The sequence below is a fragment of the Maniola hyperantus genome, chromosome 5, assembly GCF_902806685.2.
Source record: "Maniola hyperantus chromosome 5, iAphHyp1.2, whole genome shotgun sequence".
Taxonomy (NCBI): Eukaryota; Metazoa; Arthropoda; class Insecta; order Lepidoptera; family Nymphalidae; genus Maniola; species Maniola hyperantus.
Window position 1 is genome coordinate 2,757,229 of NC_048540.1, and position 20,517 is coordinate 2,777,745.

The 20,517-nt window shown below is 37.0% G+C and overlaps 1 protein-coding gene across 4 annotated transcripts in view; it reads right to left on the reverse strand.

Annotated features, from left to right (window-relative positions):
• The window catches only part of Tet (Ten-Eleven Translocation (TET) family protein), a 174,310-nt gene that overhangs the window by 87,919 nt on the left and 65,874 nt on the right, over positions 1-20,517 (reverse strand). For 2 of the 4 annotated variants that reach the window (XM_069498626.1, XM_069498625.1), the window contains exon 4: positions 1,213-1,299. The exons of the other annotated variants lie outside the window; for them this stretch is intronic. In XM_069498626.1, the coding sequence (XP_069354727.1) occupies positions 1,213-1,299 (87 nt within the window). The remainder of the gene's footprint in view (positions 1-1,212; positions 1,300-20,517) is intronic. 4 annotated transcript variants of the gene reach the window in all.

The following is a 20,517-nucleotide window of genomic DNA, read 5'->3' on the forward strand; positions in this document are numbered from 1 at the left end:
GTAAAAAAGAGACGATTTAGCTGACACGGCAAATTTATCGCGGTGTATTTTAACCTATAAGGAAGTTTTTTCGGTATCGGTTAAAACACCGCGATATATTTACCGTGATATACTGATCGTCTGAAGCCTGAATCTTGCCATACAAAAGCGGTAATGTATGCGGTAATTTCTTTATTACCGTTATGAAATAGGGGGGTAGGACTAGATGGTGGGTGCTTGTATCCCGGCGGCTTTGGCGCGCGGCAACACAGCACACTTAATTCGTACATCGCGGGAAAAGCGAGAGTGCCCTGCTTTTGTTTGATTTATCACTGGCCGAGTTTGGTGACCTGGATGATTTGCCAGCTGGGACACTATTTAGGTACTAGTAGGGAAACATTAGAAAGTTTTCAATACAAAAATTTCAACAAGTAATTTTTAACACCGGAAATCATAGGGGGCTCTTTAGAGGACGATTCAGACGACATGAAAGTCGAATCAATGAAAGGTCGAATATGACACAATATGTCGTTTGAATCGTCCTCTAAATGAGCCCTTATATTGGCTATGAATTCCAGTATAAAAGACTTAGGTATACCGTTAGAATTAGAATTCTTACACCATCCCGAGTACCCATACATCCTGATTTGTTCAGGCAAAATTTATTTGGAATAAAGGAACTCACATAGGTACACTCTTTTTGGGCCGTCGCTCGTCGGGTAAATATTCCCATAGACTTGACGTTGATTCCACAGTCAATGGCGAGTTCAGAGTTTTAGACTATGTGGGGTATCTATAACATTTTGCGTTAACTGATAAAAGCTGTTAAAGCAAAATTGATATACGCTGATAGTTTACGTTTTTGTGCCGAAAATAATGCGAATGATCTTACAAAACCAGCTTGTCTACTTCATAATTGTAAAATATTAAAAATCATTAGAAGAAATCTATTCTTTATGAAAAAACCTATAAGTACATTCACCAAAGAGACTACCTACGTTATAGTCCTACTGAGGTTTTCAAACCACAATGCAAGTATGCAAGTGTTTATGCTTGGAGTTAATTAAAAATCTTATAATTAATAAATAATTAGTCCATAAACAAACATTGGTCGATACAAATATACAAACAAGAGTAGTAAGGTAAGTTCTAATTAATGATGTAATGATAATTGATAAGGAAGGGGTAAAAAACAGAAAAAAACAGATACGAAAGAAAATAGAAAGTACTTACGGGGGTCGTAGACGCGCGCCCTCTGCCGCGACCTCGCCGCGACTCGCTCTTCACCGTCTGCAGCGTCCCGTCCGGCGCCAAAACAAGCTACAACAACACAGATACACCACGTACTTAACATAAAGCAAAATAAAGTAAAACAAAGGAGAAACGTTAACACAAAATAAGGGGGAAAATTAATAGACAAACATGCAATGGATGTTGGGTTAGATGGCGACAGATTAGTGATTTTAGTAAAGAAGGACTTTCACAGCTTGAAAGTTGCAGCCAACACTACCTACCTACCTATTAAAAGAGATCTCTAAAGAGACTTATCCCTACTAATTCTAAAATAATAAGGAGTCTTTACTCCATAATAAGAATCTAAGATTTTTTTAAAGCAAATGCACGCCTGAAAGTTTATTAACTAGGTGTAATTAAATCTAAATATTGCCAGTTATGGCTTATATTATATGTAACATTATCGCAATACCATGACAGTACAAAATGATCTAATGTCGTAGTAGATTTTTCGTCACGTGATAAAGTTTCTTGAGGAAGCTTTTTGGGCGATGAAAGTTTCTTGGGCGATTTGTGTACCAGCGCCATCTATAATGTCACACTATAAGTTCTGTAAGCTCTTACCGGCATAGTTCAACTACTCGATACTGGGTGGCGCTAGTGGTAGTTCCAAACAGTGGTTTACGGTTGAAGGGGTAGATGGCGCTGATAAGGTAATTTTCAAACCGAAAATAATAATAATTTGCTACGAAAAGTATTTTGCAGAGTTAATGTGATGTTGACTTTCTGGGTTTATTTTCTCTACTAAGCATAATATTTTTATAGTTAAAATAAATAATGATTTCCATAACTAAGTTCTTAATATTATTATTATCTACATTTTCATAGGTAGGTTTTCATTTACCTAAGTAAATTCTTTGTCATCATTATAAACTCTTAGTAGGTAAAAAAATTGATTGGTACACCTATTCATAGATATTTAACATTTTTATCTTTCTTTTTAGGGTTCTGTACCTCAAAAGGAAAAAAGGAACCCTTATAGGATCACTGCGTTGTCTGTCTGTCTATCCGTCGGTCTGTCGTATCTGTCAAGAAAACCTCTAGGGTACTTTCCGTTGACCTAAAAGGATGAAATTTGGCAGGTAAAAAAGTAATTTTTTTTTAAAACAAGATTTTGTTTAAGTTCGCTAAAAAGAATGAAATAAGCTTTCCTTTAAAACTTTTACTATCAACTTATAACGTCATTACACAATTATAATTTACATGATAAAAAAGCTTGTAGCGAGATTTAAGAACTCGTACCTACCTACTTATTACCTACTTAGTTTGAAAATTTTAAAAATTAAAATCAATCAGATCAAGTTATTTAATTTACTTGTTTATCTACACAAGTAAAAATTTAGTATACAAGTATATCTTTAGTCTATAATATAAAAATGAATCACTAAATGTGTTGGTCATCGCAAATCTCGAGAACAGCTGAACCGATTTCGCTAATTGTTTTTTTATAATATTCCTTGAAGTACGAGGATGGTTCTTACGGAGAGAAAAATTTAAAAAATTTCGACTGTTAGGCGGAACGAAGTTCGCCAGGGCAGCTAGTATATATATATATATATATATTATAGTATATAATAGATTGGTGCATCATTGTTAAAAATTAAAACAACTGCCAACCAGAATGACAGTTGTATAATAAACTGAAGTCTGTCGAATTGCTAGATAAAATGAATACCCAGATATCTACATGTATAAATAACTACAGTCCTGTTCCCGAGCACATGGCATCGCCACACAGTACACACCTGGCGTTTTAGTTCGTTACTCCTGTTTTTGTGTTAGAACGAACAACATTTGTCCTATCGCCGTCTCTGTTTCACATTCATTTATCTCCTTCTCTTTATATCAGTTACGGGCAAAGTTCACATTATGTTAAATAATATTGACTTTGCCTGGGTAAAGCGTAGGTACTTTGAGAATAAAAAATCATTAATTTTCCCGTTTTTCCTCTAAATACATAAGTGCAAAGCATTAGGGGCAACAAGGTAGCTTATTACAATTTTCGTAAGGATCTCTATTAAAAAAAATAAAGCGTATGTCACTCAGGAATAATGTAGTTTTCTACTAGCGAAAGAATTTTCTAAATCGGTTCAGTAGTTCCAGAGATTACTCTCTACAAACAAACTTGCAAACTTTACCTCTTTACAATATTAGTATAGACTAGAGATCCGCCTCGGCTTCGCACTGGTTGCTTATTACAATTTTCGTAGAGATCTCTATTTTTTTAAAATAAAATATAGCCTATGTCCACTTAGGAATAATGTAGCTTTCTACTGGTGAAAGAATTTTCAAAATCGGTTCAGTAGGTCCAGAGATGACCCCTTACAAACAAACTTTGCAAGCTTTAGGTACCTCTTTAAAATATTAGAATAGAGAGTTTCGACAACAACCTAATAGGTGGGATCTATCTAGGTCCTAGGACCGTGTTTTAACTACTAAGATAGAGATCTGCCTAGTTAAAAGTAAATTTTTACAAATGCTTTTGAATCATCAAAATACCACAGGTTCTAAATGCCGCGCCACGGTCGATCCTGCCGAGAAGAACCATAATAATATTATAACCTTACTGACCAAGCAATGTCCACATTGCAAACCCTGCGAACTATGACCGTAACTTAATTATGTATATCTATTCTATTCTCATTCAAATCGCAAGTGTTGTAATTATGCTTGAGTCTGTGAGCTAGGACCATTTTTCGTTTGTACGTGTGATATGAAACTTACACATTAGTTAAACTCGTAAACTTGTACAAGTGACGGTTACGCACGCAGCTGCGTCAGAAAGATAACCGGTTATCGTTGACTTAATTAGGATAGATAAGGGTACACTAATTTTCACTGAATAATTGCTAAGTAATTGATTCGTTCTGAATATATAATTTGAAATATATTCAGAACTATTAAATCTATCTATCCATACTAATATTATACTAAAATGCGAAAGTGTGTCAAGTCTGCCTGCACGTTTGTTACTTTTGCCCGGGCCATCCACTTGAAGTAAAGACAGAGCATGTATCCCGCTACTTTTTATCCCGGAAAATCAAAGAGCTCCCACGGAATTTTTAAAAACCAAAAGCTAGTTTCTAATACATAAGGCAGTATGTTAAATCTTAGCAATCCAAAAAGAAAATAGCGTCTAGGGTCTTGGGCACCATGTCCATTGTCCATGAAGGATACACAGTGTATTTTTATTTTTGTGACCATTCAATTTCATGTTCCGATTGTTAGCATTCTTACTGAAATGTATAAACGTTATGAACGTTATTATTTACTTAGACTTACGTAAATAATAATATTGCAGAGCAATTCAATTTGTTCGCGTCTTCGGTATAATACTTTGATCGTAAAGGGTTTGAATGTACCTACCTACTCCTAGACTGAATGAAGAAAAATCGTTTTAATATAACAGAACAAAGTAAGTATTTAAAGGATTTTCGGAGTCGTCGCTCTTTATGTTATTTTCACACTTTAGTTTCGAAATTGTAACAAGTACCTACCTACTTATTTATTTTTAAGCTACAATACCAATAAATATAATATGATGTCCGCGACTTCGTCCGCGTATTATAAAAATCCCGTGGGAACTAACTGAAGTCTCTTTTATATCATCTAACTTTCGAAAACGGAAGAAAGGTCTAACACAACAGAGCCTCTGAGTTTCACGTGGCTATTCTAAGGAGTTATAAATAAACCACTCAATTCCCAAAGCTGGTTTTACTATCATGTGTAGAGCGTAGCGTACGCGTGGGTGGCAGAATGACGTGCGTAACGCGTGGGCCGGTTGGGGCAGGTCGTGGCACGCGAGCCCTGATTGCCCCATTGATCTCCGTCACTCAGAACGGGGCTGAGTCGAAGCCCCAAGGTGTGATCGTACCCACTGGTCATTAAACCCTACAATTTGACCGGAGGAAGTGTCCTTGCAGATGCGAAACCCCAAACGGTACTTAATCGTCGTTTAGGATCATGGAAATCTATACTATTCATCATATTATCCATACTAATTATATCATAAATGCGAATGTGTGCCTGTCTGTCTGCTAGTTTTGTACGGCCTATCCGTTTTAATTCCCGGGACGGACATAGGCTATTTTTTATTCGGGAAAATCAGAGTTCCCGCACGGGATTCTTTCCGTTTCATCCGTTATGAGGTATAGAGATAGCATAGCTTGCACCCCGCAGACTGATATTGGTTACTTTTTATCCCGGAAAATTAAAGAGTTCCCATAGGATTGAAAAAATCCTGAATCTCAAAACTGGCTGTAAAAACCATAATTAGATCCTGACCAACTAATATAATATCTTCAGTTGCTTAAAATCTATACGCAAACCATATCAGATCTTTAGCTGTATGTAAGTAGGAATCTATAAACTAATCTATTGTAAAAGATAGTTTATTTTGACAAAGAAATTGAAATGTGAGCTTAATGAGGGAAGCTCGTAACGAAACTTTTATGAGCTAGGCATACAAACCCTTCTATTATTGTTACTAAATCTAAAGTATAATTTAAGTGTTACAAGCTGTTATTTTAAGCCGTTGGTAAGTAGTCATGATTCGCTAAATTGTCATGGTATGATGGATTAAAATGGCAGTTATATAAAATCGGTTGAAAGGCAGGTGCGGCGTATCGCAAGATAAAAAGAAGAGATAATTGGCGCTAATTCTGTTGTACTCTAACCTAAACCTAAACTAAATTTTAGATTCTTTAATTTTAGGATTTCTATTTCTAAACTGCATTCGCTTTTTTGCTTCAACTAAATTTAAACATCCTAAATGGCCGTCTAAAATGACGTTTGAATTGAATAGTAAGTGTTGCTATTTAAGATAACAAGAACTGCACTAAATTTGTGTTTGATTTTCCCCTTTAATCTTAAAACTATTTTTTGCGAAAAATATCGAACGATGTTACTTGAAATACAAAAATAATAACTTTACTTGATTTATTTAGGTCGAATCACAATAAAAGTGTCGAAAATTGAAGTTTTGTTCATTTTATCGTGTGAAGTAGGCTTAAGTCTTTGATCAAAAGTGCTAGAACCCAGAGCCGTAAAACTAGTTAAAAAACAGATCTATTATTTTTGTTGCAAATATAATTTCTAACCTAATTTCTTTATGTTTTGTGGTTAAAGAATCTTAGTTTTTGTTACAAAACTTTGTGAAAATAGTGGTTATGTGCATAAAATAGATAAAAGCAAAGAATTTTGCTTGGAATCTTACCTACCTACCTTACCTTGAAATCACCGAGGTACCTAACTGTCAAACTCTTGCTAGGAAATCAATGCAAACAGATGAAAAGCAATCATCCTAAATAACTGACTGCCACAGAGTACATTGAATATACAGGTAAAGGAATATACAGCGAGGAAGTTCTGAAACTTGGCGGTATACTTACAAATCTGGCGTGCAAGGACGTGGAACGAGGTATCCATGAATTCTGCTATGAATTCAACAAACTAAGGCGGTAATGTGATTTAAGGCATGAAAGTACCTACAAGATCAAGATTGAATGTATATACCTACGTGTATAATAATAATAATAACAGGTAACAGCTGGTATCATCATAATGATCAACTCATTGCCAGCTCACCTCTCAAAATGTAGTTTGGCCATAGTCCACCACTCTGTCCAAGTGCAGATTGACAGACTTCACACACCTTTGAGAACACTATGGAGAACTCTCAGGCATGTAGGTTTCCTCACAATGTTTTCCTTCACGGTTAAAGAAAGTGATACTTAATTGCTTATTAAACAGCTAGTACATATTATAATATAGCAAAAAATCGAAGTGTAGCATACCTACATAAAAATAATAATTACAGGCAACAGTTAGTATCATCACACGATCAACTCATTGCCGGCTGACTACTGAGCAGGGGACTCCTCTCAAAACGGGAAGAGTTTGGCCATTGTCCACCACTCTGGCCGAGTGCACATTGACAGATTTCACACACCTTTGAGAACACTATGGAGAACTCTCAGGCATTTAGGTTTCCTCACAATGGTTTGGTTCACCGTTAAAGAAAGTGATGCTTAATTGCATAGTAAACAGCTAGTATGCATAGCAAAAAATTGAAGTGTAGGATACATTAGGTACACCTTTCAACACATCATCATAACAAACTTTCAACGTTGATAATTTTTATTTCAGCCCATTTCATGAAACCAAGTATATGGAGTCTGCGAGTTAAAAAGATGTTCCGTCACTCATCTACCAAAAATGAACAGTTGTTTCCTAAACTTAATTTTTATTTAAATGTTATTGAAATAAATATTAATTATGTACAGTACAGAATGAAACATATGTATATATTTTATTATTTTATTTAATAAAAGTAATTGTTAATTAAGTATCTGATTGAAGTTTTCTTGCTTTTGTTAGGAAATTCTTGCCTTCATCATACTGAGCAGCTGTAGTATGACTTAGTTGTACTAGTACTACCTGAAAAATGAAATTTATAATCTATAGGTATAAATAGTTCAAAATTAGTTTTCAGTCCCTATTTATATCAATTTCAATGCAGTCTTCACCATAACAATTATAAAATCATTTTTTGAGGTTTGCATATTCTTTGGCTAAAATCTATAGAGTACTTATACTTTGAATTAGCTCAGACTAGACATAGTTAAAACATAATACTTTAAGCACAGATATGTATAGAGAGCATACTTTGACTTTGCTCTGACGTAAGTTTCAGTTAAAACGAGACAGATTTATGCCAATGATATAACTCTGTCTCTTTTATCAGTATCTTAAGTCTATGCAAAGTCAGAGATCTATAGATTTCAAACTAAATAAAGGTTGAGTCTATAGATTTCTGTATTAATTTGTAGAATTATAGGAATGTGTAGAAAACTTTAGTCCGTTTTCAATAAAATAGATCTAGAAAAGATAAAAGAAATCAAATTATTTTTTGACGTTATTTCTCTTCTAACTATGGGTTCCATACCTCAAAAGGAACCATTATAGGATCACTTTAGGTACTAGAAGTACCCTATATACTTCTTGTGACCTAAAGGCAGGTAGCTAGGTCAGTACATCATCATCATCATCATCATTATCAATCCATCGCCGGGTCACTACTACTGAGCACGGGTCACCTCTCCGAATAAGGTGTTTTGGCCATAATCTACCACACTGACCAAGTGCGGATTGGCAGACTTCACACATTTTTGAGGATGTTATGGAGAAGTCCTAGCTTTTCTCTCTCTCTTCTGTACATATTATGTAAATGTAAAAATATAAACTGACTGACTGACATCAGCATATAAGCTGCTGACTCCTGAGTCTAGTAATTTATTAAGCTGCTGAGTTTAAAAACTTGAGAATTTGCATGTAAGGAACGTTTACTTTAAGTACCTATATAGACCACTACGACATAATTTTCAGATACTTACATAGGTACTTATTCCACCCGAACAAAGCTGGGGCAGGTACAACTCAGGCAGGTCAGCTAGTTAACCTGAAATGTGATACCCATATGGGTATGGGTATACCTATATAGGTATACCCATATGGGTATGGGTATACCTATATAGGTAAACTCAACAAGATCCTATCATGATATGTTTAGGAATTACAAGATGTATCTACTAGGTACTTCTCAACTAAAACTTATCAGATGATTAAAGTGAACCCAGGCTATGTCAGTTAGTTGTAGTTATCTATACTGTACTGTAGCTAGTATAAGTACCTACTTATGCATGTAATAGGTAGTCTTTCAAGCAGGTATCTACTGAGTTGAAAATAAAGAAGTAACTGGGTACTACTCAAGTACTTAGTTCAATACTAGGGGTATGTAAGTATAAGACATAACTAAATGTAAAATCTGTTAATTTAGCCTATAAATAAACCTTTAGGTGAACTCATTAAGATTTTAGAACTTAAACTTTATTATAAGTACCTACTCTACCACCACACTTATTCTGCTTTATTTTTGATATGTTTAGCAATAAGTAGTAGGTAGTAGGAATTAATCTCATTGATAATGATAACAAGGCATCAAGTTTTACCTTGGCATACCTAATTGGCAAAGATTTATGTTCACACTAATATTTAGGTAGCTACCTATGCAAGTTTTTGTCTCTGGGTATGTTCCTTTATGCATCTAACCTAGTTGGGCACAGAGATTTTTCACAAGGACACATACTAGTGAAGGATATACTTATAGGCTACTTTTATTAGGTAGGTAGGTAAGCTAAGTACCTACAGAAAAGTATCCTAGTCCCACAGGATTTTCGAACAGCTGCCACTTGCTAGTTAAGAAATAAGGAGACTTAAGGATCTTAGGTTTGCCTTGCTGAAGCCGCCAGGATGTCTGTGGAGGTGTCTGATACTCTTAGACAACAAAGTAGATAACCAACCTAATTATTTTTTGTGAATTAACGACGAGCCAGAGAAACCACGTATATTTCCATTTTATAAAGTTTAAATTAAATTAAAACACTTAAAAGATACTTTTTTTATCTTAAATATAACAATTCTAAACTCAAATAAAAATATTTCTTTCAAAACACGTCCATTTTGCCATTTAAGCAGACTCTTTAAATTTAGTGGGCACCTCGCGAGGTCCACTCTAATTTTAGAAAATTTTAGGTTGACGTTTCTTAATTTAGGCATTTAGTTCGTGCAACAGAATAACTTTTGCTCTTTAAAATCTAAATTGAATAGTTTAGTGCTGTCAAATTCAATTTTAGGTTAGACCTGTCATTTAAGTGGGTTTTCAGAATAACACACCTTTCTAAGTCTAATATTAGACATTTTAAAATTAGAAAACCGCCTAGAGAATCGGCCCCAATCTCTAAAGTTAATCTGTACAAAGGTATAACGAGGTTAATTGCGAGGGTTTTTGTTTTATTTAGAGCCATTATAGACACGATGCTTTTAGCATCAGCGATCGTCGATTTTGTGCGCATCGATGCTGCATTGCTTTTCAGTCGACTTTCTGTATTAGTTGCATTGAAATTTTAGTGACTGTTTCGATACATCGCGTTTTGACGACGAAAATACAAAAAAAAATTGGCATGCAGAACCTTCTAAATAATATCTGTCCCGGCTTTACTCACGTGAGTAAAGCCGGGACAGATATTATTTAGAATGGAAATCACTCATGCAGAACCTATTGATGATGTGGGAATTTTTGGGGTAAAATGAGGGTAAAATGAAGGTTTGTTCATAAGTATAAGTGTCCACGCGGACGAAGTCGCTAGTAATAAATGAGATCGATGTGATCGCTGCGATTGGAGATTGTATGTGTACGAAGTGGAGCATCATATCCCGGCATCGAGCTTCCAAAAACAATTAACGCCGATCGCTGATACTAAAAGCATCATGTCTGCTATGGCCCCTAGCTAGGTAGGTACTTACCGTTAGGTAGTTTGTATGACGACCGCAGTCACCTCATTGGGCGATACTTTTTAGCATCAGCAAAATGCAGTGTTGCAGCGAGAATACCATAAATTCAGCCAATCATAACAATTCAGATTGAAACAGTGTGATAGTTACAATACAACTTTCGTGTTATAGGGGCTGAATTACAAAAGACGCGTTTAGTTCCGCTACTTGACGGCAGATGGTGGTAGCATTCTCAAAATAATAATGCGCTATAAATAAGGATCAATTTTGCAAATTTGAGGAAATTAACATATTTTTACGTTACAACTTTTAATCATATTCGGATAACATATGGCGTTTACTCAAATAAGCTTAGTACCTACTTGGAAACAGTATTTTCCATTCCAAGGATAAAATTTGAATCTATTCTTATAATAAAACTATAACGCGTCCCATCTTAGGCCATCAAAGTGATGACACTTTCCATCGGGTGGGTCAAGCGTGTGTCTATCACTAGCTACCCATATTACAAATGCGAAAGTGTGTTTGTTTGTTGGTTTATTGGTTGGTTAGCCGCACCGGAGCAACGCGCAACGGATCGACGTGATTTTTTGCATTGTTATAGTTATAAACCTGGGAGAGTGTTTGTCACTCTTTACTTTTTATCCCGGGAAATCAATGAGTTCCCACGGGATTTCTATTTTTACGGATAATATTTTTACAGTAATAACTGGACGTACAAAAGCCGTAGGTATATGTCTATGGCAGCAACTAAAGTTCTTGATAATAATAAAATCAGAGCAAAGCTTTCACCGTAATATTAAGGTCAAACAACGTACGGGAATGAATCAGTTCAATTACACGCAGCAGTCGGTCGGATCGTGTATTGTTTAAGCGAGGACATGCTTTTATCCTGTCGACGGAAGCTCAATTCAGCGCAATCATTCGGTGACGCGGGACGCACTGCAGTTATGTCGTATGGGCCACGTAGACATACATATAGCATATAGCCAAGCTATAGCTTGAGTGCAATCAGTACTAGGTTGTCTTGAGGCTTTTTCTGCCGCATGATTATTTCAAGGTCCATCAATCCAGATAACGCACTGATAGCGATATTTTTTGAAACACGCTCGAAGGTGTCAAGAGGTGCGTAAATCCCGCGCAAATATCTCTATATGATGCTACGCGTATGTGTTACACACACGAGCGTACAGTACGCGGCCGAAAGTGATGCACATCGGCCTTTAGAATGACATTAATTCATCTTTGTAGAGCGTTGTCTCTGTTACTCATACCCATATGACGCTTTGTCGGCCTAAACGACCTAGACAGTGCTCTACAAATCTGCTGTCTCCTTTATTTCTCACTAGCTTATGCTCGCGACTTCGTCCGCGTGGACTAGACAAACTTCAAACCCCTATTTCACCCCGTTAGGGGTTGAATTTTCAAAAATCCTTTCTTAGCGGATGCCTACGTCATAATAGCTGCCTGCATGCCAAATTTCAGCCCGATCCGTCCAGGAGTTTGAGCTGTGCGTTGATAGATCAGTCAGTCAGTCAGTCAGTCACTTCTTCCTTTTATATATATAGATTATTTATTTACTTGTTTTCACATAAAAAACGTTTAATACAAATGTTGTTGATCGGTACAAATATTGACTACTAAACAATGGTAAGTGTCGTGTTATTTTCATCTTTACGTCGGGCTATCGCTATCTCAGTCGCCGGTCGCGGTTACACAGTACTTTAGTCTAGCTTTTTTATTCAGTCTACGGTGTTCCACGAATTTTGAGCGTAACTTTTTTATTGGCTCTAGATTCTTGTAGACTCTTGATTTGTTGCCAATGTAAAAATGTATTGTTTAACGTAATGGGACTGTTGTCTGTGCGTCACAGCGCGGCATCATAGCGTATCCGCCACTTGGTGGGCGGAAGGCGCTTCAATTTGTTAAATTAAGCGCATTTGCTCGTTGCACAGATTCACTCGCGAGCCGTGAGTGGATCATGAAGGATGTCAATGATTTTCGCGCATTGTTCCTTGTGAAGCATCTCGCGAAATAGATATAATCGTTGCGGTGCTTACCTAGCGTGGGAACTCTCTAATATAGGTCGATGTTGTATTTTTTATCGACTAATCCATACCAACCATGCCTTTTTGAAGCGGTGCTGGATGTATAGTGGTTAAAACATCAACCTCCAGGTCGAGGGGGGTCTATGTCATTCTGTGAGGATACTCGTGTTCACTAGTGAGCCGGCGATGGGTTGATGATGATGATATTGATTAATATAGTAGTGATAAGTACAGTGGGCAAGCCATGCTTGTCGCAGAAGCGATGGCTGTTGAAGCCAAAAATTCCTAAAGTGGAGACTGCGTTTACTCGCAACTTAAGAATTCGAAACCCCCTTTTTGAATATAAAACCTTTTCAATATAAGTACCATATCTAACTATAATCCAAAGTCGTAAAGGTAATTATTAAAATAATAATAATGTGCACAAAGGGTTAGAATCTAGAGCTGCAAAACTACCAGGTACATAATAAAAAGAGGATTTTAAAACTCGCAACAAATCACTTTATTTGTTTCCGAACGCACAATGAAACGTCAATCAAGCGATGGGATAATTTAAATTTGGAATTCGTGTTAAAGCGCGCCGCGGATTGGCGAATGGCGGATGATTCAGAATTCGGATACATTGTGTCCAATAGCTGAGTCATGCATCCGTGGCACAAAGTTGTTTGTATTCTGCTTTTTGACCGGAATGAACGTAAAATTAAAATAATTATGCAAAGTGCAAACACAACCAGACAATAGAACTTTTGGCAGAAAATTATAGAGTTTCGAGTCGTGTTTATTTTAACGTTTGGAACAATGGTGGTTTAGTTTTTGCATTTAATAAGCTAAGTTAATAAATATTTACGAACAAACACAACTAAGTAAATATAGTAGATTTGTCGTACGTACGAAATAAAAGAGAGACACCCTATGTAAAAAAATTGTAATACTCAACGAATTCAGACTTAACTAGACCGCGACTTCTTTCGCGTGGATTTATGGTTTTCCAAAACCTCGTGGGAACTCTTTGATTTTCCGGGATAAAAAGTAGCCTATGTCCTTTCCCGGGATGTAAGCTAACTCTGTACCAAATTTCATCAAAAAAATTAAACTGTTGGGCTGTGAAAAGCTAGCAGTAAGTAAGTATAGATTTGCTATCAAATGAAATAGAATTTTCCCCTTATATTTTACTCAAGTAAAATATAAGGGTTCCTTGTGTTACTGCGGAACCCTAAAAAGTAAATAGCCGGACATGTTCAAGCATTGGAGGATTTTCCTTTTTCCGTTTACGGTTTGCGATAAAACAACATGTTGTGTTAAGGGTCCGTGTGCCAAGTTCAAGGACATCCCTGACCTCTCCCGCCGGTGCCCGGACAGGGTATGACCGGGTTATTTCGACCCTGAACTAAAGAGATTTGTCCAAAGGATAGACCGGCTATTTAGATCTGGTTCATACTAGTGCTTTTTCATACTTGATGTCACCAGCGAGTCCGCGTGGAGTCGGCAATATTTTGAATATTTTGAAATCTATTTGGCTGTCCATTTGTTACATTTTCAGGGTAAAATTTTCATAAATTTTATAAATATACAGATAATAAATGTTGTCGTTGTTAAAATTCTGCATTTTTAGCAAGCTATTATCACCTTTCTATTTACTTAGACCAACGGTTTAGTTTTACAGAAAGACTTGATCAATACAAAAACTTTACGTAAACGCGGGTAATAGGTAGCTAGTTTTCAAGCTACCTATCTATAGTTTTATTCTAGTTGACACTACAGGGAAAGGATATCAATTGGGTATTTGACTTCAATTTTTTTATTACTTTATTATAAACTAGAATAAAAATAATGACGTAAATTGAAAAAACTAATTAAATCGATCAAATAACAAAAAAGTTATAAGCATTTAAATATTTCTGATTAGACAGTGATAGCGATACAGCAGTTTGACGTCACACCTACTAATGCCATAGTAGCTTCGTGCAGTTTCATACAAATTTTCGTTTTGCGAGAAAGGGATAGAAGACCCTCCCACTCCAAAATTAAAATGCCTGTAACTTTGTAAATCTTTGTTGGATTTTAATATTTTTTTCAGTGTACGTCATTATTTTTATCCTAGTTTATAATAAATTAATGATATTTATCAAATTCAAAAGTAGGCAAATACCCAATTGGCCTATTTCATAACTGGCCTTTCTATCACAAATGAACCTTTTAATATCTTCGCGCCGGAACCCAACAGTTTTCCTTCGTATCTTCATGTTTACGCGAAAATGACTTGAGAAAAGGCTCTCGGCCTTTAACGCCTATATTTAACTTGGGATTTCAGTATTTTATGTAAAAACGACGTCTTTCGGTACTTGAAAACAATCTTTATTAAATTTTGTGAAGGTGAAGTTTGGTTGTTTTGATTATGGATATTCGAAATTTTTCTTGGAAATTGAAAGTAGGAAAGTTTGTAGAACTTTAGAAATTAAAATTTATTAACAATGCGCCGAACTTAATTATAAATTTGGATATACGAGTTACTACCTCAAGGGTGACCTAACTAGCTACTGCCCGCGACTTTCTTTTCGTGGATTTCCCGAGGATTTTTTTTGATTTTTCTGGATAAATGTAGCCTAACGATCCGATCCGATCTTTAACCATACCCATAAAAAAAAAACCTCGACCCGTTATACCGTCGCGCGTCGCAGCGTGATTGAAGGACAAACCAACAAACTAATGAACCAACCAACAAACACATTTTCGCCTTTATAATAGCACAAATTCAGCCAATCACAACAATTGAGATTTCAAAAATGATTGATGCAGGTTTTATGAAATCGACCTACAGGAATAATGTAGCTTTTTACTAGTGAAAATTTTTCAAAATCGGTTTAGTAGGTAGTTTCAGAGACTACGTCCTACAAAAAAACTTACTAAACTTAATTTGACCTCTTTATAATGAAGATGAAGTATAGATGAAGTGATAACTTTTCGAAGGAATCTGATTGGTCAACTCAATACATCTCTTCTCGTCTCTGCTTAAGTGGAAACCGGACCTCGGAAACTGTTAGAAGAATTACCTAGGTAAGTACATAAGGTAGGTACTTAGCTATCTCATTTCGTGAAGAGATGTTGCTTCACTTCCAAAATACAGCCATAAAATGTTCTCAAGGCGCGAAACTTGGATGCTAAGTGTGAATAATAGTTAAAAGCTCTCCGCTCCAAATGAGAAGTGATGACAAGTATTCCTCTTGCTCTATGAATCTTTTGCTAAGATTTGTTTGAATTTGCACCAAAAAACATTTAACATTTAAAACAATTTTTTTTCAAAAAACATTTAACTCATTGTAATTTAGTTTAATGTATTTACTAACCTAACTAACTCCCGTACAAATATATATAATGTAAATAAGTGAACACTTAATAGGCACAAACTAGAAATAAGTAGCTAAGTAAAAATGTAAAAGCTGTTTGTGTTCCATTAATAAAAAAAACAACATGAGAATGTATGAGAGCAGTGTTACCCTAGTGGTTATGACGTCAGCCTTCTCTTCGGGAGATCGGGGATTCGATCCCGGGCACGCACCTCTAATTTTTACAGAAAACAACCATAAAATGTTTTGAAGCCTAGTCAAGTTTACTAAATGCATATAGAAAAGCAAAAGCTGACTGACTGACTGACTTGACTGACTGATCTATCAACAGCTCAAACTACTGGACGGATCAGGCTGAAATTTGGCACGCAGATAGCTATTATGACGTATAAATAAATAAATAAATAAATAACCTTTTATTTGGGACCATAGCGCACAGTACAAAACACAACAACACCAGACAAACGTACATAAACAAAAACACAACAAAAAACAAAGCATGAAGACAAAAAAAAGATAACGAATACTTAACTAATAGGTACGTACGGCTTTCCATGCGTATACGTATAGAGTATAGACATCCGCTAAGAAAGGATTTTAGAAAATTCAATCCCTAGAGGGGTAAAACAGGGGTTGTAAATTGGTGTAGTCCATGCGGACGAAGTCGTGGGCATAAGCTAGTCACATGTCCGTCATTAACTTGCAGTGTTGCACATAAAAGTGTTATACCTTGTACGATGGTACGGAACCCTTCGTAGGCGAATCCAACTCTTACTTAACCGGTTCTGTTTTCGTTTCACTCAAGTTGTAAGTTTACCTAGCTAAGCTCGCATAAAAACACAATAAAACAGAAATAAACGTTAAAAGGGCGAATAGCGTATAAAGTAAGTAGACGTGTCCTCTTGAACCTGACCCGTTAGAGGTGTCCTTACGCTACGCCTTAATCCCGGTCAAGCAGACAGCTCGCAGACCCGACACGCCTACTCTATCACAAGGTTTGTAGCTAGGGACCTATTCTACATCAATGCCAGGGACTTACATGGACATAGTTTAGCTTTGGTTCACTTACGTATTATGATAGTCTTTTGTTATTTTTAGGGTTCCGTAAAATTCTCCTGTTTACACACTTCTACATTCATTTTTAGGGTTCAGTACCTCAAAGAGCCTCAATAGCTCAATAAAGGAGTGGACTGAAAACCGAAAGGCCAACGGTTCAAAGCCCGCCCGTTGCACTGTTGTCGTACCTGCTCCTAGCACAAGCTTGATGCTTAGTTGGAGAGGTAAAGGGAATATTAGTCATTTAACATGGCTAATATTTAAAAAAAAAGGAAACCTTATAGGATCACTTCGTTAACTGTCTGTCTGTTATGTCTGTCAAGAAAATCTATAAGGTACTTCTCGTTGACCTAGAATCATGTAATTTGGCAGGTAGGTAGTTCTTATACCACAAGAAAAGGAATAAATCCGAAAACTGTGAATTTGTGTTTACATCACAAAAAAAATTAAAATGTGTTGTAAACTTTCATCGTTACTAAAACGAGACGATAAGAAATAGGAGAAAGGACAAGGAACAGTTTTTTAACCGACTGCAAAATAATAACGAATCGATTGACACCTCATTCATCAAAATCGGCTCAGTAGTTTAGGCGCTACAGTGGAACACACATAAATACAAACATACATACATAGACTGCTAAGATCACAACCCTTTCTTTTGGCTTTGTCGTAGTCTTTAGACTATATATGACAGGAAAAGGTGACTGACTGACTGATCTATCAATGCACAGCTCAAACTACTGGACGGATCGGGCTGAAATTTGGCATGCAGATAGCTACTATGACGTAGGCATCCGCTAAGAAAGGATTTTTGAAAACCCATAAGGGGGTGAAATAGGGGTTTGAAATTTCTGTAGTCCACGCGGACGAAGTCGCGAGCATAAGCTAGTCGGGTATAAAAGGAAGGCTTTCGACTCGACGCGTATTTTCCTTTTCGGGAAATCCGTAGCAAAAGGGCGTCCCACGAAACAAATGGCACCTAATTTCAATAAAAGTGGGTTGATGTTTTCCTTTACGGCATCGCCGTCTCCATCGTGTCCCCTGGGCTTATGAATTTCCGGACAGAGCGTCTGTGGACCCTCCGAGGGACGTCTGGCGCGCGTCTGGCTCGCACCGAGATTAATGCTGCCTTATCTGTCCTATTTGATCAAGGTCATGCGTGCAGGACGCAGGTGTATGTGATACCTATTCGAATAGATGGCACTGTTGTTGTTTATTATTTTGACGGACTTCACAAAGGAGGAAATTCTCATTTGACATGTATGTGCCTTAGTAGTACGCAGCCGAAAGTAATGTACATCGACCTTTGGAACGAGATAGCAGATATTTTGTATAACGTTGTCTCTGTCGTTGAGACCAACAAAACGTCATATAGGTATGAGTGACAGAGACTACAAAGCCGAAATGCCATTCTAAAGGCCGATGTACATTACTTTCTGCCGCGTACTGTAATTGTATTTCTCGTCGATGTTCAGTCTTGAAATTTTAATTTTTTCTTTAACTAGCGACGGCTTCTCTCGGTGAAAATATAAATCCTCTTTATTTCCTAACCCGTGAGAATCTTAAAAAAATCGGCCTTATTTCTTGTTTACTTTCTGGTAAAGCCGTGCCGCCAAACGATTTGGCGTTCCGGTACGATGCCGTGTAGAAACCAGAGGTATATGGGTTTAATAAAAGCTGCCATACCCCTTGCAGGTTATCCCGCTTCCATCTTAGACTGCATCATCACTTACTACCAGGTGAGATTGCAGTCTAGGGCTAACCTAGAATCATGAAATTTGGTAGGTAGGTAGGTCTTATAGCAAACATTAGGGGGAAAATCTGAAACCCGTGAATTTGTGGTTAAATCACAAGAAAAAAATGTGTTCATGAACAAATATTGCTATTTTTGAGTTTCAAAGATTGCTATAGCAAGTGGGATATCATATAAAAGGGCTTTACCTGTACCTACATTCTAAAACAGATTTTTATTTATTTTTATGCATCATAGTTTTTGAATTATCGTGCAAAATGTCGAAAAAATACGACTGTAGTACGGAACCCTCATTGCGCGAGCCTGACTCGCACTTGGCCGGTTTTTTTGGAAATATGTTGTAAAATGTTTCCACAAATAAAGAATCTTAAATCTTGATGAGAGTTGTCGGCATAACCTAGATAGGTAACTTCATTTCCCCATCAATACACCTCATTCGGCCATGTAACACGACTACATGGCCGCTACATTACAATGTAGGCTGGAAATAGACGCGGAAGCACGTGGGGGGTGCCACGAGGGGTGGCGGGGAGGGGGGGGACTTTCACCCTCGCGTCAAGGTCACGCGGACATGGGCGCTACGAGCGAGTGTGTATGGGCGGCCTACGAATTTGGGCTGTTTTACTAGTTTTACAAGTTACAAGGTGTACTCCGTGATAATGAAAGTGAATTTCCACTACTGCTGCTATGCTCTGTACCTACCTAGTATTTGGTAACCCTTAAAGACTACTATTTAGGTACTATTCGTATGGGTTATTCAAGGGCCGGACCAACTAATTTCTGAAAGGGCGACTACGTGGTACTGAAAGTGAATTTCCACTACTGCTGCTATGCTCTGTACCTACCTAGTATTTGGTAACCCTTAAAGACTACTATTTAGGTACTATTCGTATGGGTTATTCAAGGGCCGGACCAACTAATTTCTGAAAGGGCGACTACGTGGTACTGAAAGTGAATTTCCACAACTGCTGCTATGCTCTGTACCTACCTAGTATTGGGTAACCCTTAAAGACTACTATTTAGGTACTATTCGTATGGGTTATTCAAGGGCCGGACCAACTAATTTCTGAAAGGGCGACTACGTGGTACTGAAAGTGAATTTTCACTACTGCTGCTATGCTCTGTACCTACCTAGTATTTGGTAACCCTTAAAGACTACTATTTAGGTACTATTCGTATGGGTTATTCAAGGGCCGGACCAACTAATTTCTGAAAGGGCGACTACGTGGTACTGAAAGTGAATTTCCTAGTGGAATTTCGTAGCAGTAGTCTGCTGCTACGTTATGTAGTATTTGGTAACCTACTATTTAGGCACTATTCGTATGGGTTATTCAAGGGGCGGACCAACTAATTCCTGAAAGGCCTGCAACGCATGGGCAGTTCCTCTGGTGCTGCAAATGTTCATGGGCGGCGGTAATCCCTTAACGTCAGGTGACTTGCCTGCTCGTTTGCTCGCTATGTCTATTTAAAAAAAACCTAAACATGTAGCGTAGTCCGGCCGCTTGTAAATAAAAAAAAAATCTATAAATTATATTTTAAAATTGTCAGACAGATAGGTATAGTTAGTACAGTAGTAACCACAAATTGTCAATTTTAACAATCGCTTTTATGTAAACACCATGTAAACACGCTTAGGTAGACGTTCCCAAAATACTTGATTACAGACTAGACGCGTTCGCAATTTGTCGACTCG